Source organism: Aphidius gifuensis, linkage group LG6 (genome assembly GCF_014905175.1).
Source record: "Aphidius gifuensis isolate YNYX2018 linkage group LG6, ASM1490517v1, whole genome shotgun sequence".
In the NCBI taxonomy this organism is placed as follows: domain Eukaryota; kingdom Metazoa; phylum Arthropoda; class Insecta; order Hymenoptera; family Braconidae; genus Aphidius; species Aphidius gifuensis.
Genome location: NC_057793.1, coordinates 3,853,512 through 3,876,395, shown reverse-complemented (window position 1 = coordinate 3,876,395; position 22,884 = coordinate 3,853,512). Strand labels below are relative to the sequence as shown.

The 22,884-nt window shown below is 25.6% G+C and overlaps 6 protein-coding genes across 10 annotated transcripts in view; 3 read left to right on the top strand and 3 right to left on the bottom strand.

Annotated features, from left to right (window-relative positions):
- The first annotated feature begins 14 nt into the window (after nt 1-14).
- On the top strand, nt 15-2,529 carry LOC122858947 (spindle pole body component 110-like). Of its 2 annotated transcripts, none has more exons than XM_044162201.1 (6): nt 15-114; nt 256-334; nt 397-1,877; nt 1,957-2,082; nt 2,170-2,331; nt 2,415-2,529. In XM_044162201.1, the coding sequence occupies exons 1-6, from the start codon at nt 83-85 to the stop codon at nt 2,440-2,442; spliced, it is 1,908 nt and encodes a 635-aa protein (XP_044018136.1). In that variant the 5' UTR covers nt 15-82; the 3' UTR covers nt 2,443-2,529. The 2 variants fall into 2 exon arrangements, with proteins under 2 accessions (XP_044018136.1, XP_044018135.1); XM_044162200.1 differs by having other exon boundaries at nt 1,951-2,082.
- LOC122858951 (vacuolar-sorting protein SNF8) lies at nt 2,389-3,529 on the bottom strand. The gene is made up of 3 exons (XM_044162206.1): nt 3,457-3,529; nt 2,571-3,374; nt 2,389-2,488 (listed from the first exon to the last, which is right to left on the bottom strand). Exon 2 carries the CDS (start codon nt 3,346-3,348, stop codon nt 2,590-2,592), a length of 759 nt encoding a protein of 252 aa, XP_044018141.1. The 5' UTR covers nt 3,349-3,374; nt 3,457-3,529; the 3' UTR covers nt 2,389-2,488; nt 2,571-2,589.
- Nucleotides 3,530-5,128: 1,599 nt separating this feature from the next.
- Nucleotides 5,129-6,894, bottom strand: LOC122859693 (TRAF3-interacting protein 1). The gene has a single exon (XM_044163377.1). It carries the CDS (start codon nt 6,812-6,814, stop codon nt 5,129-5,131), a length of 1,686 nt encoding a protein of 561 aa, XP_044019312.1. The 5' UTR covers nt 6,815-6,894.
- Nucleotides 6,895-7,019: 125 nt separating this feature from the next.
- Nucleotides 7,020-10,276, top strand: LOC122858946 (nuclear pore complex protein Nup58). 3 transcript variants are annotated; one of them, XM_044162198.1, is made up of 8 exons: nt 7,044-7,256; nt 7,341-7,738; nt 7,834-8,047; nt 8,127-8,500; nt 8,587-8,814; nt 8,890-8,964; nt 9,101-9,123; nt 9,951-10,056. In XM_044162198.1, the coding sequence occupies exons 1-7, from the start codon at nt 7,186-7,188 to the stop codon at nt 9,115-9,117; spliced, it is 1,377 nt and encodes a 458-aa protein (XP_044018133.1). In that variant the 5' UTR covers nt 7,044-7,185; the 3' UTR covers nt 9,118-9,123; nt 9,951-10,056. The 3 variants fall into 3 exon arrangements, with proteins under 3 accessions (XP_044018132.1, XP_044018133.1, XP_044018134.1); XM_044162199.1 differs by lacking the exon at nt 9,101-9,123 and adding an exon at nt 9,320-9,358 and having other exon boundaries at nt 9,951-10,050; XM_044162197.1 differs by lacking the exon at nt 9,101-9,123 and having other exon boundaries at nt 7,020-7,256; nt 9,951-10,276.
- On the bottom strand, nt 9,944-13,250 carry LOC122858945 (protein FAM114A2). Of its 2 annotated transcripts, none has more exons than XM_044162194.1 (4): nt 13,103-13,250; nt 11,957-13,046; nt 11,107-11,714; nt 9,944-11,030 (listed from the first exon to the last, which is right to left on the bottom strand). In XM_044162194.1, exons 2-4 carry the CDS (start codon nt 12,897-12,899, stop codon nt 10,629-10,631), a joined length of 1,953 nt encoding a protein of 650 aa, XP_044018129.1. In that variant the 5' UTR covers nt 12,900-13,046; nt 13,103-13,250; the 3' UTR covers nt 9,944-10,628. The 2 variants fall into 2 exon arrangements, with proteins under 2 accessions (XP_044018129.1, XP_044018131.1); XM_044162196.1 differs by having other exon boundaries at nt 10,309-11,030; nt 11,107-11,711; nt 13,105-13,238.
- A 2,202-nt stretch (nt 13,251-15,452) lies between these two features.
- LOC122858944 (protein kibra) overlaps nt 15,453-22,884 on the top strand; it is a 44,952-nt gene continuing 37,520 nt past the window's right edge. Inside the window, exons 1-2 of the mRNA XM_044162192.1 lie at nt 15,453-17,192; nt 17,670-17,810. Of these exons, the coding sequence (XP_044018127.1) occupies nt 17,683-17,810 (128 nt within the window). The 5' untranslated portion in view covers nt 15,453-17,192; nt 17,670-17,682. The remainder of the gene's footprint in view (nt 17,193-17,669; nt 17,811-22,884) is intronic.

Below are 22,884 nucleotides of genomic sequence, written 5' to 3'. Positions count from 1 at the left end.
ATAATATTAACAAATAAATTTATAATGAAATTAATTTAATAACAAAAAATAAACTTAATTATTAATAATTAAGAAGCTCAAAATGTTGAAAACAGAGATAAAACCAAAAATCAGGTAAATCCAATATCTTAGTTACCACATTTTTTAATTATTTCAATTAAAAGCCAGTATATAAAAATTAATCATTTCTTTTTATTTAAAAATTAAATTAATCATTTATTTTATTTTACATATATTTATTTTTTTTTTTTTCAGCAATGATAATCGAAATTTAATAATTGACGAATACGAGACGATTATTGATGATCTTCAGCATGAATTAAAAACTTGCAAAGTGAGTTTATATTTTTTCATTTGACCTGTTGAAAAATAAATTAAATTATTTTAAATTTTTAGATAGTACAATTACAATTGAAAAATGAATTAGAAGCTGTAAAAGAAGAAAATAAAAAAACATCAGTATTAATACGTGAAGAATTTAATCATGCAAGCTGTGTTGATTGTCCAGGAAGTAATATTAATACTGAATTAATTGATAATTTAAAAAAACAAATGACAATTATACAATTTGAAAAAGAATCAATTTATCAATTATGGCAAATGTCATTGAAAGCTGTTGATACACTTGAAGAAGAAATAAAATTATCAAAATATAATTTTAATGATAAACAAGTTAATACTATCAAAGAAACATATTCAGAAGCAATAAAAGCACTAGAGGAAAAACTTGTTCAAGCTAAAAATAATTTTATAAAATATGAAAAACTTTGGGAAACAGGAAAATTAAAAATTGAAGAATTAAATAATGAAAAAACGAATATTGAAAAAAAATATAAATCATTGCAAGATAATTTAATGAAAAATAATGAAGATAATCAAAAAATTATAAATAATTTGCAGCTTGAATTAGAAAAAAAAGAAAATGAATTATTAATTAATAAAAATTCAATGAAAAAATTAGAAAATGATATTATTGAAACGAAAATATTGGCTAAAAAATTGACAGTTAAAGATCAAGAGTCAAAAAATAAAGTAGCTGAAGCTATTGAATTAATTGAAACAGCAATGAAAGAAAAAGAATCAATAGCCCAACGTGAAAAAATATTAATCGATGAGAAAGAGAAATTAGAAAAACAATTAACAAATCTTGCTGAAACTTTTGCAAAACGTTTAGAGAATGAGCTTGAAAAATCCAAAGATAATTATGATAAAAAAATAAATAAATATATTCTAGAAATAAAAGAATTAAAATCAGAATTACGTGAAAAAACAACATATCTTGATCGTTCACAAAGAGAATGTCGATTATTTGAACAAGAGCTAGAAAAAATGAACCATGGTTCTGATGATTTTAATGAAAAGACAAGATTAAAAGTAATTGAACTTGAAGAAAAATTAAAAGAAGCCAATGAAAAATTAATAAACAATGAAGAAATTTATAAAAAAAAAATTCAAGATAAAATACGTTTATCTGATGAGCGAATTGTTGAACTTGAAGAGAGACTAGCAAGTGTTAATGATCGTTTAAGGCGTAATCAAAGTTATACTGCTAGAGAAATGGAAGAAAGAGTAAGAGAAGCAGATGATCGAGTCAAGGATGTTGTTGATAGATGTACTGGTCTTGATAAACGTTTAACTCGTGCACTTGATGAACGTGAAAATACAACAAGTGAATTGAGATCATTGCAAATAACATTTGATCGTGAAACTATGCGAAGAGAAAATGAAAGACGTTTGTTGGAAAATAGAATAAGAGAGTTGCAAGATAATTTAAAAATATCAAATGATACTCTTGAAAAGTCAAATGATAAAATCAACATGTTGACTAATCAAATAGAATTATTAAAAACTGAAAATATTCAAAATAAAAATTACATGTAAGTGAATTTATTATTTTAATTAAGTAAATAGTAAATAGTAAAACTTTTTTCTTTTTTTTTCGTTTTCAAGTAACAGAAATGAAATAAATCAGTCAATTGATGCTGAAAAATCATTTAATTTTAAAATGATTCAAGAAAAATATGAAGAAAGAATAACAGAGCTAACAAAGCATGTAAAAATTCATCAAGAATTGTCAAACAAGTAAGTACAATAAAAAGAAAAAAGTAATAATTAAATTTAAAATATAAAAAAAAAAGTAAAATTAATTATATTTAAATTATCTGTTAGATGGAAAGATGAAGCTGAATTTTTGGCTGAAAAATTTCAAACTCGTTACCAAGAATTACGTTTAAAATCAGTCAATTTACAAAAAGAAAATGAAGAATTAAATAGAGAATTATTATCATGTCGTCAACAAGTTGCAATGTGTCGTGCCAGGATAATGCAAAGGTAAATAAAAATATTGATTTATCAATAGACTCACCATTTATTTACATTGTATTTTTCAATAATATACATTTTAATTTCCTCAGATGCCAGACAGATGAGAGTGACAGGTGACGTCAAAATAAACCATACACCATCATTAGTCAAATGTGGAAAAAAACTGTAAATAATAAATTAAAATATGTAAATAATAATAATGAAGATGATGATGATGATGATAAATTAAATATTAAATGTATTACCATATTGATAGTATTTATTTTATAAAGTTGAAGTTGATACACAAGCATTGAACATACTGGGAAACCAATAAAGAGTAATAGTATCAGCTTGGTCATCTAGCCAAGCAAGTCCCATTTTAACCATGTGATCCATGGCTTTTTGTGCTCTATCTTTTTCCCATTTTAATTCATTTTCTAATATTGATACTGATGTAAAAGCATTGCCAGATGCACTTGCTTGTTGAAGAACTGCTGTATGATCCATACTCAATTCACCAGGTACTGATTGAACTAAATATTTACCTCTACCAATTGGTACAATTGTAAATCCATTACCAAATATACGTAATTTTTTAGCAGCTTCTAATAAATCTTCATTTGTTATATCTTGATGTTCTTTTCTTCTTCCACGTGCTTGAACTAATTTATCACGTAATTCATCAAGTGTTATTAAACCACCATTTTTATAATTTGTTGCAAGACATACTTCAACAATTTGTACAGCAAGTTCATAATAAAATTCACCAATACCAAGTACTGACCAAAAACCTTTACCAGATGCTAATGGATCAACACCAATTGATGCACACATTTCAGTAAATTGACGACGAAATTGGGCATTTTTTTTAATATCAATTTTATGCTTTGATGAAAATTCTTCAAGATTTGTACGAAATATATCCATTTGTTTTGTCATTTTATCAAATTGATTGTCTTGTATTTCAGTACCTTTGTCTTTGTATTTTTCTTGTTCAAGTTTTTGTTTATGAATTGCACCAATTCCTGCTCTTCTTCTCATTGTTGTTGTTTTTTTTTTTTTATGACCTTTAATTAAAAAACAAAAAGAATAACATTGTTGTGTTTAGTATTATTTTTTTTATCTACAAAAAAAAATCGTTACACTTACTTATTCAATTAGGTAAATTATATTTTTAATGTCAAAAGTGTCAAAAACATACAAAATATCAACACAAGAACACTTTCTCATATAAAGAAAAAAAAAAAAAACATTTAATAATAATAACAGTAATAATGCGCTCAGTTATTAAGCCCAGTTAGTAACTAAAAAAATCTACGCAGACATTTTCCCCAGATATAAAGTTGAACAAATTCAAAACTTGGAAAATTAAATTTATCGAAAAGATGTACCGATGCACTGGATGCACTGCGGTCTGCGATGCACTTTCCAGCACTTTCTGATGGAGTGTGCAGTGTGTATTATCATAATTATCATCCCCGCTGAAAATATTTTTCCAGCTATCTTGGATATTTCTCCGCTAGTGACCTGATCCCCGAAAGTTTTTTCTGTCGCTGTCGGAGAAATATTTCCACCGTTGTGTATAAAACATTCGACAGACCTTTTTTCCAGCAATTTAAAAATATAATTCAATTTTATTGACTGTATAAATCATTTTTTGTCTATTATTATTCAGCAAGTAATACTACAAAATATAATATTCAGCATTCTGACATGATTTTTTAGTATTAAAATTCAGTCATATATACATATAGACAGCTGTAATTCATGATAAGCAATAATAAACTTACAAAGTAATATTGAATTTTTAATCATTGGAAACAACAGTAATCACTATTTGATTCAGTGGACCAGTATACTTTTTGTTTAAATAATTGTATAACCAAATATAAATATGTAAGAATACAAATTATATAAAAAAAATTTTATTTCCATCGTATAAGTATACTATATAGTATTTTATATTATTAATATTATAATACTCATACTGATACGATAAAAATAAAATTTTTTTTTTTGAAAAAATATTTGTTTGATAAGAAAAAAAAAATTTACATTCTAAATATGTACTTATTAAGATGCCGAAACTTTTCTTTTCAAATAAATATTTTTTTTCTAGTGTCTTCCACGAAATAAATAAATTTAAAAATTATAAATTGATTTGAATTTTAAATTTAAAATAATCTTCCAAAAACACTGTATACATTATTATAAAAAAAACAAATATCACTAAAAAAAATTTTATATCTTTTTTCGTTAAATAATAAAGATATATTTGATTGTACACATGTATTAAAAATTAATTTACTAATTTACTAAAAGTACATGGTGAAAAAATAACAAGTACAAATTTAATTGAAAAAATTATTTTATATAAATATTTATTTCTTTTTTTAATTATATTATTTAATTGACAGTAATAATATTATTATTTTTTTTTTTTGCTTAAATAAAATAGAGAATAGCTGACAGAGTTCCAAGCTGATCTATCTCAACGAAGAACCAAAAGTTGAACAAAAAGTTCTGATTGTATCAGGTAGCTGACTTTAATATATGTTAAATTTCACCAATAAATTACCAAGAAGATATTGAACAAGTGGTTATTGTTAACAAGCTGATGTTATTCGTCTTTCAAAAAAAAGGAAAATTTGACTTTTTAAAATATAATTTTATTAATTCCATAAAATTTAATTTCAAGTATTCAGTGTGTTGATATAATCACACATATTTATTGACAATACAAAATATATAAATGTTCATATAAATAAATATAAAATTACTTGAATATAAATAAATAATTTTATATTGTATATATATTTTTTTATTCACCAGTTAATAGCTTATGAATTTTTTCTTGATTTCTTATAATATTACCCTTTATTTGATAGATACTTTGTTTCTGTAGCTTAACAGAATTTTCAATTTCACGTAGTGATTCTTCAAGTGGTTTTATTGATTCTTTAATTGAATTTTTTTCAATTTGTAGCTGTTCATTAATTGTCTTGTATTGATTACGCCAACTCATAAGTTCTTTTTCCATTATCTCAACATCTTCTTGAAGAAAATCAAATAATTTACCCAATGGATTTGTTGTTCTTGTTAATGTTTGGATGGCACCACGAAGTTTATCAATTTCTTTAACAACCGTATCACGATCTTTTTTCAAGCCAATGTCCCATTCAATTTGTACTTTATTTGGAATAATATCAACATTACCCTCATTAACTAATTCACGTTGTGTTTCAAGTATTTGAGCAACAAGATATCCATGCTCTTGGGTCAATTGATTATTCAATAAATCTGTACTACCCATCTGTGTATTATCATAATTACTCATTGTTTCCATTACCACCATGCCATCTTGATCATCTTCTTTTGTATCAAATGTCTCAACAATAACATTTACATCACCCATTTGAGTTAATGCATTGGGTTTTATAACAAATTCATTTTTACCTCTAATTCTTGGTGCTCCTGGACGAGCACTAGATGGTCTAACACTTGGTGGTCTCAGTGTCTCATTTGCTGGTAGTGGCATTTTTGATTCTAAAATAATTTGAGATTCTAAATTTTTTTCATTTAAATTATTTGATTCTGTTGATAAATTCATAGCTTTAACTGGAATTGTTGAATTTTTTTCTTCTATTTTATCAATTTCAAGATGATTTTCTTTTTCAGCTTCCAAATTTTCATCAACTGGCTCATTTGAAATTTCTTCAATCGATATATTTTCATGAGAGCTTGGTTTTTGTTTTTTTTTTTTTAATTTTTCACCTGATGTTATTGATTCATGATTTTTTCTTGATGTTTTAATACTATCAGATGAATCTTTTTTTTTATTTTCTTTTATTTTAATTTCTTTCTTGTCAATAGTATGATCTTTAGATCCTCTTCTGATTTTTTCATCTTTCGATTTAGATTTTTCTTTTGATGACACACGTTCTGATGATGGAGTTCTTTTTGATGTTGATTTTTTTCCATTTTCATCAGATGAAATTGATTTTTTAACTCTCTCTTCAGATGAGCCATGAGCTTTATTAGATTTTTCCTGCGGTGATGAAGATTTTTTTAATTTACTTGTATTTGTTTTTTTTTCACCTGATTTTTTATAATGTTCAATTGCTTCAACACTTGATATTTTTTTATTCAATGCTTTACCAATTGCCTGGAGTAATTCATTTGTTTTTATTGGCTCTTGACCTGATATTATCTTTGATGCTCTGACACCAATATCATTGCCAGTTATTAATTTAACAACATCAATTAATTTTGTTAAATATGATAACTTTGCATCTTTTTCTTTAATATTAACACTGTTTGATTCAAATTCATTAAATAATCCTTTTAGAAAACCTGTCTCCTTGACTACTGCTGTCACAATGTCATGTAAAAATCTAAAAGGTGGTTTACGAAGCAATTTTTCAGTTAATGGTGGTTTTTTAATATATTTACCCAATAAATCTTGAGTTTTTTTTATGGATTCTTGTAATTTAATTTCTTCAGACATTTTTTATAATTATTTTATTATTGTTAATACAATATAGCTTTATTATTTTATCAAAATCAAGATAAACACTCTCTGGTGAACGCACAAGTGTTTTTGTTATGATTTTTAAATAATCAATGGTTGCCATTGGTTACCTACTTTTGACATTTAATTTTGTTTCATTTTTTGTTCACCATGTAGCGCTTACATAGCAAATTGTGTCCGCAATTGCCGCCAATAATTTTAGTCGCCATTGGTGTATTTTTTTTTTATGTTTTTGTCATGTTCATGTTTGTCTATATAAAAAAAAATTATAATAATTGTAAATAATATTCTATAATAATTGACTAATGAGTGAAAAAATAGTTGTATAATTATAAAAAAGAAAAAATATGGCAAATTTTAGTTTTGGTACACCATCAACAACAACAGCCAATTCTTCATTTGGTGCATTTGGTGCAAAGTGAGTTTGAGAGGTTAAACACCACACAGTATACAAATAAATGTTATTCATTATTTTAATTAAAATTTATATTATTATTAATAGACCAGCAGCACCAGCATTTGGTACACCATCATTTTCTACACCAGCACCAGCTGCTGGTGGTGGTTTAACATTTGGAACACCAACAGCAACACCAGCAACAAGTGCACCAACAATAAATTTTAATTTTGGTGGTACATCAACACCAGCAGCAGCAAATGCAGGCTTATTAACAAATCCAGCAACGTCAACAGGACAAACAACAAATTTTTTTGGTACTCCAGCACCAGCTGCAGCAGCACCAACAACAAATTTATTTGGCACACCAGCATCAGCAGCTCCTTTAACTGGTAGTCTTGGGTTTGGAGCTTCAACTACAACTCCAGCATCAACTGGAGGATTAACATTTGGTGCTGCTCCAACTGGGGGTTTAAATTTTGGTGGACCAACAACATCAGCACGTACGTAACTATATTATCAAATATATAAACAAATTTGTTGTTTAAAAAATGTAAATATGTTTGATTTGTTGTTGTTTTTTTTTTTTTTTAAACAGCATCATTTGGTGCTGCTCCAGTTGGTGGTTTATTTGGAGCAAAAACAACAATATCAACTGCACCAATTACAACAACAATCAATACAAATAAAGGTCTTGGTGGTTTAGATGTTTCAATTAACAACAAAGGGCTTTCACATGGAAGTAGTAGTCCAACAGTTGCCAAAGAAAATCAAATTCCCAATGAGCTCATCCAAAATATTGATAGATTCAAGTAATTTTATTTATTTATTATATATTTATTTATTTATAAATTTAGCTATTTGTTTATTAATTTTAATTATTAATTATAGAGAATTTGTAAAAACTCAAAAAGGACTAAGTTCAGATATTGCCAGAGGATCAGCAAGACCATTAAATCGTTGTGCTGAAGATACAGCATCATTGATGGAAATGCTTACAACTCTAGCTGGATCTGTACAGCGTGATCGTTCACTTGCTGATAAACTCAAACAAGACACAGCAAAAGCACTACAAAATGCTGAAATTGCACAAAGAACTCATGACACACCATCTGGATTACAATATGAAAATACAGCTCCATTATTATTTTTCATGGAATTGGCTGAAAGTTTTGAACAAGACTTGATGTTATTTAGATCACAAATTGAAACAACTGAAAAACATATACAAAGTATGATGGTACCAAGAGCTCTTACACCACAAGGTATTTATTTTTTCTTTTTTATTTATAAATAAGCCATAATTAATAATAATTAAATGATTGATAAATAAAAATTAATGTTTTTATAGAGTTGACAATGGCAATGAGTAAAATATATGAATCATTAGTTGCTGTTGCTGGTAGATTACAAACAGTTCATGCTAAAGTACAGCAACAAAAAGAACAATATCTTAATTTACGAAAATATGTTCTTAAAGATAGTACAAATGTGTTTGATGATACTAGTAGAATTGTTGGTAAAAATAGTCAAAGTAATATTGGAAGAGTTACAAGTGGTCCAACACCATTTGGTCCAGGTAAATTTACATAATTAATATTTTTATTTAAAAAATTTCATTTATTAAAAAAGAAAAACAATTTTTAATTTACAGGAAGTACTAGTTTTTTATCATCAACGACAATCAATTCAGGTAGACAACCTGGTTATAGTACACAGAATTCTCTTGGTGAGTAACTTTGCTATAAAAGTGAATAAGATATTAAAAGATAAATTGTATAAAACTTTACGTGTGAATTGAAATCAAGTATATAAATAATTACAACCATGAGTATGTCTCTACCATTGAAGTGTCCTCCGTTCAGGTCTTGCCTGGATCTAGCGTGAGGTAGAGAAACACTAACTATATTTTGCAAATTATGCTGTATAAAATATTAAAGTTGAATTATTCTTTAAATTTTTTATTCAATTCTTTTTACAATTTTCTTTTTCTTTAATTTCACGAGTCGAATCTTTTTCACACATGTTTTTTATCGTTTTTATTATTTCAATCTTTTTTCTTTTTTTTTTTTTTCATTTTCCAGGAGAAAAGTAATTGCTGTATTTTTTTTTTTATTATTGAGGTATTGAAAAATTTGAATATTAAATTAATATTTGTTGTCCTATTACTACACTGAAAAAAAAATGTATAAAAAACAAAATACAATTTTTGAGGGCTTTCGTTTTATAATTTTATATAAAAAAATAAACAGGGAAACAAAACTAATGCTTATTATTTTAGTATAAAAACATGATACTACTTTTTTTTTTTTTTTAAATTAATTAACTCACTGATCACACCTTGACTATAATAATTTTAATTTCATCTGCGTAAAAAAACTAAAAATGCTTTTTCTTTTTGCTTGCGGCTAATTGCTTTATGGTTTTTGTTTTTATAAATTAATAATAACCAATCAACTAGTTTTATTAACAATTTTAATATTTATAAATTTGCTAATTAATAATATTAAAGTAATTTTATTTTTTTTTATTAACGAGTTTATTTTAACTAAGTAAAGGAAATACGAAGGAATTTTCTGGTTCGTATACTCTGTTATTTAGTCGTATTGACTTCAATAAAAATAGTTGAATAACAAATAATGGTGTACAAAAAAATGAAGAATGCAATGATTAATCAGCTTGTAAATTTAATTATTACAAATGTTTAAATTGCAGCTTGGGGAAATGCAACACCAGTACCATCAGCGACAAATATTTCATCAAATACATCAATGAAACCACCAACAACTGGTTTAAATTTTAATCCACCATTAAATTTGACAGCACCATTGTCATCAAATGAATCAAACACAAGCTTTCAATTACAAAAACCACCGGTTGGTAATAAACGAGGAAAACACTGATGCAAATGATGGCGTAATGCTTGATTAATTTAAACAAAATTAATCTAGTAATACGCAAATTTAAATGCCTTAATAATTGCTTCATTGCTCATGACAATTAAAAAACAAAAAAAAAAAAAAAAAGATTGAAATTGTCATTCAAAGAACACGAAAGTATTCCACAATTGAATTTAGAAATTATTTGTTTAATTTCTTGACTGGCATCTAGCCATGCCGACTAATAATGTAATTGAAAAAAATAAAATAATTTTGTAAACATTAATTTGAATAACAATGATACTCATTGGCAGATTTTTATTTAAATATTTCCCATGATTTATTAGTAATATTATAAAGAAAAAAAAAATTAAAAAAAATATAATTTTAATAAACAATGATTTTTACAATTATTTGTTAGTTGAATAAGAATTCCATTTGTAAAAAAAAAAAGAAAAATAATTATGATTAAATTTAATATCAAAAAACAAAAGAAATATTTTGTTAATTTTTTTTAAATTGCGCCAACTTGCAAAATAGGCATCAACAATCGGAAAGCATCTTGTATGTAAGAGCTTGCATTGCTTGCCTCCAAAAAAATGGTGGTTATATCAACAATTTCACTAGGTTTTTTATATTTTTCAATTCGTTCATTGAGGCACTTTGAGAATAAACTGGCAGCAATACCAATTTGTCCAGATAATATTTTAGTCAATTGTACCAATGCATCAGCTTCATTGACTGTACTACGACGTTCTTTTATTAATAATAATTCAGCTGTTTTGTGAAATCTTTCAACTGACACAGCTGTAAATTTAGCAAGTGTTGATATGGCATTTTGAAATATTTCCAAGTCAGTTATTGATGAATCTGGCTTTGAAATATTATCAATATATAATTTACTTTCTTCCCATATCTAAAACAATAATAAAAACATGTTTGATTTAATCATTTTTTTGTTATTATAATTTAAAAAAATAAAATAAAATTACCTCATTAATTTTATGATAATTAATATCAACTCCAAGTTCTTTGCATGAATTATTTAATTTATCATTTAAATTTTCATCATCTTCATTGTCTTCTTCATCATCTTCATCACCAAGATCACAAAGTTCTTTGATTTCATCAAGTGTTTCTTGAATTGAATTCATATCATCTAAATCAAGTGTTACTAATTTTTGTTGTATTTTCATAACACATTGTTTTGATAACATTTCAAGTGCCTCTAGATGTACAAGTCCCTGAAAATCATCAAATAATATTTCAAAATGTACTTTACGAGCAAATTCTTTTCCTTCAATTGATTTTTCTTCAATTTCAGCTTTATCCTTAGCTTCTCTTAACATTTGTGAAAGTATTGGCTTATCACCTTCATTCATAAAAAATGCTCTTTTCTTTTTTAAACCAGGATCACCATCTTGTAATACTTCCATTGTTTTTTTTCCAATTGTTTCTAATGTTTCTAATCCACCATTTATAACTTTACTTCCTGTACTTTCAACTAATTTTGTTATTGATGATACACCATACATAAAATTTTCAAAACCAAATGAACTTGCTTGACCATCTTGAGATGTTGTTTCTACCTTGTCTTCTTCTACAAAAAAAAATAAATAACAAAATAAATAACTCCCATGAATCATTAAATAAATTTTGTTTCCATCAACATTTAAATGACTCATCATTTGCCCAATTTGCCAATTAATTTGTCCTACATAATTGACAATTTACGTTTTAAATGAATAAAAGTAAAAAAAGCTGCTACATTGTCTCAATGTGAACAATGTTAATTAATGACATTTAAATTAGTTAAATGAAACAAAAATATTATTAACTTACCAGTCATTTTTTTTTCACTCAATTGTTCAATTGGTTTTTCAACATCTTCTGATTCTGGAACATTCATTGTTTCTTCTAATAATGTAAGACCATGTGACACATGACTGCTAATTGTTGATACTCCTATACTCGCTGTATTTATAAGTGAATTTACACCCCAACTACCCCAACTTCCCCATCCACTTGATGAACTATCATCAGGTGTTGTTGTTGCTGATGGTATTTTTTCTAAAACTGATTGAATTTTATCTTGACTTAAATTTTTTTCAATTTTTTCATCATTAACTGCCTCCCATTTATCTAATTTAAATACTTCTTTGAAACTTTTATTTGACTTTAATTCTTCAGGAACATCAACTAAATCATCATGTACATCATCTTTACTTTTACTCCATTTAATTTTACTTTTTTGACTTTCTTTTTGTAAAATTTTCATAGCTTCTTCATCATTAAATTCCCAGCATTCTTGATTACTTGTTGATTTTTTTTTTTCATCATCAATTGATGCTGACACTTCAACAGATGATTTATCTGGTATTATTTTAGATCCTAATTTTTTAGCACCAAAACCAGATGGCTTATTATCTGTCTTTTGTTTACGTTCTGGTTTTTTACGTTTTTGTAAATTAATTTTTTCCTCAGATAATGATGATTGTTTTTTTAAATTAATTTCATCATCTTGACTTTTTGTTACATCTGTTGATTTGTTATTTTTTACTTTAGATACATTTTGTACATCTGATATTTCAGTTGACCACGAAGCAGTATTAACATTTGTTGTAACAAACTCGTTGTCATCATCACTGTCTGAATCAATTGCTGAATTAAAATTACTTGACATTGTACGGTTTTTATTGGCTGATAAATTTCTCGTTGATGTACCACGACGTACTTCAATTTCTTCATCAGCACTCTCAAATGCACAATCACTGTCTGAATCCATTTTTTATTTATTTATGGTTCACTTACGAGAAAGTTCAAATTTATGATAATTATTATTATTTTTATAATAAATTACGTATTATCAATTTGATAATATTTTGTTGTTATCAATGATTCAAGCAACAGTGACGTGATTAACCTCTGCAATCTAAAATTATATTATTATTATTTATTATTTATGATTAAATTAATTTATAAACTTACACAAATTGTTGAGCGATATGTCAAATTTAACATGTGTTGAAAAATAATCCTGTCACGTGGTAGTTAAGTTGTAATTTGTTTTTATTTTTTCTTTATTTAAGCAATATTATTGTCATTTTGACTCGTCGTCGTGGCGTTTTTTCAATGTATTTTTTTTTATTTTTTTCTTTTTTTATTTCACAGGTCACGATTTTATTGCGCATGCTCGGTATAATATCAGGGCCGTATGTGCTTCATACATTTGAATTAATAAAAAGACCAGAATTATTATTGTTAATGTTTTTTTTTTTTTATTATTTATTTCTCTATAACTTGGCCAAGAAAAATCGTTAAATTTTATTTATTATATTTTTCGTTGATTTATTCTATTGTCAGCTATTGATTAATCATCGATAATATTTAAAAATAAATGGAATTTATATTGATAATATACAAAAGCCTCGAAGGATCATTATTATCAGACATGAAAAATATTTTATCAATAAAAACTAATTTATATAATTCAAATACAATAACAACTATGAAAAAAAAAGATAAAATTTAAAAAATGAACTAATCCATTATTTAAAAAAATATTCTAATCAGTATTAAATTAATTTATAAAATTGAAAAAATAAAAAAAAAAACAGTAAACAAAAATATTGATAGTAATTTTTAATTTCTTAATAATATATCAAAAAAAATTTTACATAAAAAAAATGAAGAATTTTTAAAACCAATAAATTTACAGTAAATTTTAAATAATTAAATTTTTTAATTTTTAAATATTGGCTTGTTAATTAAACAGTTGATAATAAAAAAATTTAATAAATGATTATGAGTCTCAATAATGATGAAATAAAACAGCTGGATATGTATTTGAATTTTTGTCATTAAGCGACAGGTGTTCGACGTAAAAATATCTCATTTAATCGTTAACACAAATCATGTTAATCATGTCAATAAAATCTTTAATTCAAAATTTTTTATAGAAAAATTATAAATAAATAATCATGTCTTGAATATTTGTCAAAATTCATTAGCCACAAAAATTTCAAAATCATGACAAATAACAATAAAAAAAATAGTTAAAAAATAAATTAACATATAATTTTAATTGATCAAAAAAAACAAAGAATAATCAATCAATAAGTTGGTCATTGATGCTATATTTATTTAATCAAATACATAATTATTATTAAAAGAAAAAATCAAGAAAAATATTAAATACAGACAGAATGCTAATGAATAAATGCATTTATTTATTTAACAATAATTTTAACTTGCTCATCTTGTAATTTTATCGTCAATTCAATACGCATTAGCCATAACAATTACACTCGACATTGTATTTTTATTTGAGCACGTGCTCACGCATAAGCAAAATAATATTTAATAAAAAAAAAAAAATAAAAAAAGCTTAATAAATAAACAACATACAACATTATTATCACTATACACATATTTAGTTATTGATATATTGAAATTTAATTCAAATAAAAAAAAAAAAACTCAATAAAATATATTGCATTGAAATTTAACACCTCAAGAATTCAAAACACAAACTTATCTCCAATAAATATTTAATTATCTTTAAAAATATTTCTGATTATTTAATTTATTATATATTTTTTTATAAATAAAAAAAAATTCTTTAATAATAATCTCAATGAAAAACATCTGTATTATTTTAATTTTCAAAAAGTCAACTTGAAATAATAAACAAAAAATTAAAAATTAAATGACACCGTATTGCAATTTTATGTCCCTCGAATTTTTCAAATTCAATTTTCAAAATTACATCGAGATAATCTTCGATATTTTCTATAAAAAAATTTCTAAAAATTACGGAGTAAAAAATTTTTCATAGCTTGCCCGGAGATTACTCCGAAAATCACCCTGTAATTTTTCAAAATCCTCCGGAGGAATTTTTTAACAAGTACAATTTTCAATCATATAAATAAAAATGATTAAAAAAAAAAAAAAAAAAATTATTGACACGAGCCAAATACCATTATATTAAGTGCCGTCCATAAAAATTTTTATTTAGTTTTCCCGCCCCCTGTTTATTACCCTCTCCTCATCGTTCTATTATTCTATTTCTTTCTATCCTCAATGAGCTACAATTTAATTTCCTTTTACATTTACGCACCTGCAGTCCTGCACCACATGAGATGAAATATTTGCATAGTTCAAAGAGAGAAAAAAAAAGAGCGAGAGAGAGAGAGCGAGAATTTTTGCACGTACAGTGGCGCCACTATAAAAATTTATACGGAAAATATGTGAATTAAGGATCGCAAAAGGCATTGGTTTGTTACGGTCACAGGCGGGGGTAAGGGGGCGATGAGAGGGGAATAAAGTTGATGGTTACAACTTTGGAGTTGTCGTTGTCGTTGTCGTTGTTCGTGCACACAGCGGTCAGAGACACGAGAAAGACGTTAAAATACATACAGTGGGAGACAACGACGTGACAGTGTAACTGGCTATATAAAATTATATATATGTTTTTTAAATAAGGATAGATGCTTATGTGATATAACGTGCTCAAGTGAGATAAACGCGTGTGTGTGTGTATTGAGGCAAGCTGTAAAAAAGCTGAAAAAAAAGAGAAAGATAATCAACGCGAGAGAGAGAAAGAGAGAGGGGAATTGAGAAAGACTCGCTTGGCACGGCATGAAAATGTTCAGGCATGTCTCGAAGCCCGGCATGCTCGTTGCTGGCGAGTCGTACGTTTAATATTACACTCACTATATTTTAAATTAAAACAATATATATTATTATTACATTATTACCATTGTTATTAAATATAAATTTCAATTAAATAAATTATATATTTATTATTAAATTTTTATTAACAAATCATTGTGAAATATAAAAATCAAATTTGAATTTCGGAAATTCTTTTTTACATCAATTTTTTATATAAAAAAATAAAACACAAAATTTAATTTTCTTAAAGAATTTTTTTATTTGTCTTTTTAACAAAAATTATACAAAAATATATACAGGGATAAAATTATTTCGCTTTTTTATTTATCCGAGACATGTCGATTTGTATTTTCGTGACTTGACAGTGAATTACCGTGTTTATTATTATTATTATTATTATTATTTAAAAGTGTATTTTGTGTTGGTGATTTTTTTTTTAAATTTTAAAAAATTTTTTTTATTATTACTTGACTTGAAAGACACTTTGAAGAAGATTCAAGCATTGTGAGTAAGTGACAGTGCGTGTTTTGTTATTTATTTTTTAAAATAAATTTTTGAGTATAGTATACTTGACTCCATATAGTTGAGGTGTTTCAAATTGATAATTCAATATACAGCCAGACATGGGAATATAAAAAAAATATATTTTTTAAAACAAAAGTTGAATTGTTTTATTTAAAGTATATCCAGCTGTGCAAGTCAAGCTTCGATCGGATTATAATCGAAATATTCAAAGTCAATGACAAGCTGTCTTGTGTCATATGCAAATAACACAAACGTGTTGGTGTTTTTACAAAAAATAAAAAAAAACATTAAACATATATTCTCAAAACTGAGGTTAAATAATTCAAAAATTCCACTATTAAATACATCACTGGAAGCGTAATTAATTTAGAGAAAAAAAAATTAAATATATTTTTTAGAAAAAAAAAAAAAAAAATTCTTGAAAAAGATATTCTTTAGGAAGGAATGAAAACAGGTTTTTTTGGTGATGTGAGTGCGTTTTAAATTTACCGGGAAGTGGCTTGGTTTTTTTTTTGGTTTTCTCTATTTTTTTTTTTTTTTTGTTTTGTTGAATTGTTACTTGTTTCGTTGAAATCAAGTGTAAAAGAGTAATATAAATAAAAAAAAAGAAAATTGAATGAAAATAAATTGCAAAAAGGGAATTTCAAGTGCAAGAGAAGAGAATAATCCAAGAAAGTGTGTCTTTAGAGAGGAATATTTTATTCATTGGTGATCGTGTTTCGCAAATAATATACTTGAAAACATATACAAAGTTAACATATACACATATTTGTGAATACATGTACCCTGGTTCCCGGCAATGTTAACGGTGGAATTTCGCTCAAGAGGAATCTGAAGGCGGGGACTCTGACGTCACTCCGCTGCTCATGATAATGAGGTATTCATGATGGCGGATATTATTTTTGCAAAAGAGTGCATTGAGATAAATATAATTCCATTTTTTTTTATCATTACTGTAATTTTTGATATTACATTCAGCATTTAAACAAAAATATCTTCTTTTTTTTTTGCCTTTTTGGAGCACAATTTATCCAGTTTTACTCGATTTTTTGAGTCCATCTCAATGAAAAATAAAAAAAAAAAACAACCTGACCATCTGTCGATTCTTCCATCTGCCTTGTGTCTTCCAGAATACTTTCATATATCCATGTATTATGCATATAAACACACTATCCAATAAAAATATTTCAAAAAATTCCATTTGCTCTGCGTGTTTATGTAAAACTTGATTCGAAAAAAATAAATATAAACTTGTTGAATATAGTAAAATTAATGAGATAAAAAAAAAACATTAATTTATCTCAATTCACTGTTTTAAATATAAACAATATTAATGATTATTAAATTAATTTAGAGCGCTGTAAAATATGCCAAAGAGACGAAATGGGGAAATACCACTTCCGGACGGGTGGGATGTCGCCGAGGACTTTGACGGAAAGGAGTATTTCATTGATCACAATACTAAAAAAACCACATGGATTGATCCACGAGACAGGTAAATAAATAAATTATTATTATTTTTATCACATGAAATTAATACCATGGCTTTTTCATGATTTTGTCTTTAATTTTAGTTGCTCTTGTGTGTATTATTATTTTCTATGAATATTATATAGATACACACGCGTGTTAGTTTAATTTTTTTTTCAAATTTTTTTATTTAATTTTTTGTATATATGTGTATATTAAAGTGAGTGTTACTCTGGTGCACGCATACAATGTCAGACCAATCGTTCGCCGCGCCCGCATTCCAGGCGCCAGGGCCGACGTTATATCTTCAATATGCCCCAGGCTATTTTAAATGATTAAATAAATAAGTAAAATTATTACTGGAGAAATGTGAAAATCTCATTTCCAGGCCATTCAACGGTCCTCAATAACATCCTGCAACCAATCATAAATTTTTCAAATTGAAATTACATTTATATTTATATTTTTTTTATTATCATTATTATTTTATTACTTTGCGGTAAAAAAAAAAAAACGTACGATGCACTTTCGTTTCAGATTAATATTTTTTTTTCTTTTTTTTAATATTGATAATTCTAGTTGTTTTTTTTTATTTTGAGTAATGCTACTCTTATGACTAGATACAGTGCATATTGTAATCATACTTATTTTATTTTTCAATGCGGAAAAGTCACATTGAGAAATAAAAATAAATAAAAAATTACAAATAAATAATAATAATGGTGTGAGGAAAGACGAATGATGAAAAAGGACGGGTGATCTTGGAATGCGAACGTCACGTTTACTTTCACTTGCTTGATAAAAAAAAAAAAATAATATTCAGACGTTACCTAAAATGATGTTTATGTATATGTAAAATAATATGTTTATTTATTGTGGGAATTTTTTTATTTTTGTATTATTATATTTATACACTGGATAAATTCAATTGTAAATTCTTTTGTGGAATTTTCTTGAGAAATTATTTTACATATATTTTTGTTAAACTTTATGTCAAATAGTTTTGGAGCTACTTTTTTAAAGGGATTTCTATTTTTTTTTTTTTTCTTTCAGCCTTTTATAACACGTGTAAATTGCATTATTTATTTATTTTTATTTAGCTACTGTGTATCAAAATATTACTTTAGTCTGCCGCGATGGAATTTAAAAATAATAAAATATATAGAAAAAAAAAAAAAACAAAATTCATCATGGGAAGTTGTGTGGTAATGCCCGTGACATATTTTTGATAATTTTTTTTTATAAATATTTTTGTTTTATTTTAACAACATTGAGCGTATTTCTCAATTGGGCAAAAAACTTGTTTGATCAAGGTTGCGAGGTTTATAAAAAAAAAAAAAAACAAAAAGTATAAATAATAATAATGATAATAATTAAATTTTAAATAAAGATTGAGAGAAAAAAAAATAAAAAAAGAACGGATATCCGGCTAAGAGTTTTGTCGTCGTGTAATATACAAATACGTATTTTTTTTTTTCACTATTCTTTGGTAGAAATATTTCTCTGGATTATCTCGATAATTTTCATGAGATAGCTCCAAAAATTTCCGGCCAATTTGCGTGAAAATTCTAAAAAAAATCCAAAGAATTTTTTTCACCCGATGCTTTGCTTATTTATTCGCGAGATTATTTATAAATTTTCTCAATTTAAGCCAGGAAAATTCATCAGAAAGTTTTATAAATTTTCGGAGTAAAAATTTATATATTTATTTGATATTAGAGCAGAAATTGTTGACAGTATTTTTTTGACTGATCCGAATATAATAAGCTAATTTTTTATCAAACGTGATTTGATAAAAAAATCTTCCAAGTCATCACCTGGCCCAATGGTATCCTCATCCTACACACTTATTTGACTTAATACTCGGCCAACATATTCCTAAAATCGTGATACGTTTGCTAAATTTAAATTCTCAGTTGTTGCACAATTATTTTAGTAATATAAAATAAAAAATTTAAAAATTTCTACTCATAAAACAGATTTTATTATATCTTAAATGTTGTCATTGGTCAATTGAATATTTATTAATTCGATAATAAAAAAAAAAAACAACCTTGATTAATAACAATAAAAGTATTTCGTCAATATAAATTTCAAGAATGTTAAGTCTTGTTCTAGGTCAAACGAAATATCATTTATTTTACTTTAAAATATATTCTTTTTTTTTTTTTTTCATCAAATTCTTTTGAAATTTTTTTGAAAAATATTTGTTCTCGTTATCTTTTAGAATTTTTTTTTGAAAAGAAACCCAGTGTGAGATAAGATTATGATAAATGTCTACATTCATTTCTTTTTATTTTTTTCTTTTGTTGATTTTTGAAGGGTGCTCTTCGGGGTACATTGGAATTTCAATGACAAACAAATCAACCTGCAGTTGCTTAATAAATAATAAATTTTTCTCATTTTTTCTTTTTTCTTTTACTTCTATTTTCCTTGGAAATTTATATTAGATGAAAATTCTTTAAGACACTTTTCACTTAATCTTTTTCTACTACATTCCATACACCCTGCATTTTTTTTTCTGGAATAGTATTATCATTATTTTTTACTACTTGATTCTTTTACTCAAATAAATTTTGAAATAAATTTATATTCCCAGACGACTATCAAATTTATCTTCTCAAGTTAAATTCCAAAGGTCTTTATTATTTCAAAATAAATTTATAATAAAAAAAATAATTCTATTTCAGCTACTTTCTTATATTTATTTTACAATAATTTGTTATTTGTTATATATATTTTTATTTACACACACACAAAAATAAAACAAGTTAATTTATTCTTTTTTTTTTCTATCATTATCTTTATTATTTACATGTTTTTTTTAAATAACTAATGTTTATTTAATGTTCTTGAATTTACCCTTATAACGTCATAATAAATACTCATAAATTTATAGATATTAAATCAACATATAGTGAGGTAATCCCCATGGTGTGTCTGATATTTGCATTCGTGGAAACGTGACCTCAGTTCTTGGAAGCTGATCGTCACCGGTAGTCCTTCTTAAAAATAGTTTTAAAAAAAAGGTGCTCGCGAATTGTGGGGTCCAAGGGGGGATCAACGAAAACAGTTAAATAAAAAATAAAAAAATTACCAAAAAAAAAAAAAAGGTATACGCACAAGTTCTCCAAAAGAATGAAGAATTTTTTTTTTTTTTTTAATCCATTGGTTTAGACTGCCTGCCATTCTTTTACTTTTTTTTTTTCTTCCTTCCTAATGTTTTTTGTTTCTCATTTAAACATTTTTTTTTTTACTTCGGTTTATCTACCTTTGCTAATGGCGAGAAGTTCCGAATCACCTTTTGTTAACCAATTTGTAAGCCGTCGTGAAAGATGGTGATCTTTTTTAGAGGATGGAAAAATGATTTACGATCAAATGCGTAACGGCTACTGTTTGAAAGGATTAGAGTCACCAATGAGTGGGTGGTCACTAAAATGACTTACGTTATATCAAAAAGAGAGAGAAAGATTTAACGAAGATGAAAAAAAATAAATAAAAAATCCAACATACATATATAAAGATAAATAATAAAAAAAAAAAAAAACTTGGCTTCTGAGTTCCTCTCAGGTAATTTAAAAAACTCATAAAAAACATTGACATTAAATTTTTTTTTAAATATACATATATTTTGTTTGAATATAGTTTTTTTTTTATATACATAAATATTTTATTCTTTGATTATAAAATATTATATGATTGATTGATCGTTACAAAATAATTATTGACTATAATTTTCGAAATGATAAAAATATATTAAACTCATGTTGAAGGTCTGTTGAAAATTTTTATTAAAATTACTACAATCAATAATAGTTAGTTTTAAAAGAGAAATTATTAATTCCGACACATTATGAAAAAATAAAAAAAATTTGAAGATTTATTTTTGAACTACTATCAAAAAAAATTTTACTACTATCAACTACTATCATAAAGGAATCTAAAAAAAAATTATAAATTTTTTATTTAAACTTCGGGGGCCAAGTTCACAGACCTATGTGTTGATGCATATTTAAAAACATTTTTTTTTTTTAAATTCTAAAATCTTTAATTATTATTATAAATGAAATACCACAAATATATATACTTTATGTGAAAATAATAAAAAAGTATGTAATTGCAGTTTGAGTATATGAAAAATAAAATATAAAGATTGTTAAATCCCGCAGGGTCATAAGTACTGATGTTTAACGCACGATGGTCACGTAGTTGATGAGCCATTACATCTATGGTTATTACGATGTTAGACTTGCTTCCACTGTGTATAATATATTTGTGATAATTAGGCATAATCATGAATACATTTTAATTTAAACTCACTATACTTTATCGAAATTCTTGGTTTTAAATTTTTTTAAAAATATCTTGAATGTTTATTTATATTTTTAAATTACACTTTTTTTTTTCTTTCAATTTTATTATCAAGTATGTAATTGCACTGTTAAGTGCATGACTTTTGTTAATGGAAATAATTATTACAGTATTATTTATAGGATCCATTTGATATTTAAAATATAAATAACATTGCATTTGATAAAAAATTTATTTCTCTGATGGTTTTAATCGATAAGCAACAAGTGTTTTTTTTTCTTTTTTTTATTTTTTCAAAATTTTTGTGGTTGATGTAATTCCCAACGTGGGTGGTCAAATTTTTTTACGACAATTTTTGATGCTCAAAAATACCATCAATTATTGACACACCCTTATGAAATACCACAAAAAAAAAATATAAATATATCATGATAATAAAATTGTTACAAGTATAATTTAAAAATTTTTTAGTTGAAAATAAAAAATAGTATTTTTATTTTTTGAAGAAAAATATATAGAAAAAGTAAATAATTACTAGGGTCTGAATATCCTCAATTTGAACCATGAGGATGTTTTGTTAATTTGGGTCACCGTGACGTTGCCTGGTATGCATTCTGGAATGCGTTCCGCATCCGAAAAGAATTAAATGCTGAAATGCCAGACGAATAAACCGACAGATTTTTACCGCCTACGCACATTTGCGGCTTTCCAAAAAAATATATAAAAAATTAAAATAAAAAAAAATACTGGGTCGGTTCTTTTCAAAGCCAATAATATCCCTCACCTCT

What these genes read in the sequence shown, in the direction of transcription:
- LOC122858947 (XM_044162200.1), top strand. Translation starts at nt 83, where the DNA reads ATGTTGAAAACAGAGATAAAACCAAAAATCAG. An exon ending in ATGAATTAAAAACTTGCAAA is followed by an intron (nt 335 to 396) that starts GTGAGTTTATAT and finishes TTAAATTTTTAG; the next exon opens with ATAGTACAATTACAATTGAA. An exon ending in CGTGCCAGGATAATGCAAAG is followed by an intron (nt 2,332 to 2,414) that starts GTAAATAAAAAT and finishes TAATTTCCTCAG; the next exon opens with ATGCCAGACAGATGAGAGTG.
- LOC122858951 (XM_044162206.1), bottom strand. Translation starts at nt 3,348, where the DNA reads ATGAGAAGAAGAGCAGGAATTGGTGCAATTCATAAACAAAAACTTGAA.
- LOC122859693 (XM_044163377.1), bottom strand. Translation starts at nt 6,814, where the DNA reads ATGTCTGAAGAAATTAAATTACAAGAATCCATAAAAAAAACTCAAGAT.
- LOC122858946 (XM_044162197.1), top strand. Translation starts at nt 7,186, where the DNA reads ATGGCAAATTTTAGTTTTGGTACACCATCAACAACAACAGCCAATTCT. An exon ending in CAAAATATTGATAGATTCAA is followed by an intron (nt 8,048 to 8,126) that starts GTAATTTTATTT and finishes TATTAATTATAG; the next exon opens with AGAATTTGTAAAAACTCAAA. An exon ending in AAGAGCTCTTACACCACAAG is followed by an intron (nt 8,501 to 8,586) that starts GTATTTATTTTT and finishes ATGTTTTTATAG; the next exon opens with AGTTGACAATGGCAATGAGT.
- LOC122858945 (XM_044162194.1), bottom strand. Translation starts at nt 12,899, where the DNA reads ATGGATTCAGACAGTGATTGTGCATTTGAGAGTGCTGATGAAGAAATT. An exon ending in GAGTGAAAAAAAAATGACTG is followed by an intron (nt 11,715 to 11,956) that starts GTAAGTTAATAA and finishes TTTTTTTTGTAG; the next exon opens with AAGAAGACAAGGTAGAAACA. An exon ending in ATTATCATAAAATTAATGAG is followed by an intron (nt 11,031 to 11,106) that starts GTAATTTTATTT and finishes TTATTGTTTTAG; the next exon opens with ATATGGGAAGAAAGTAAATT.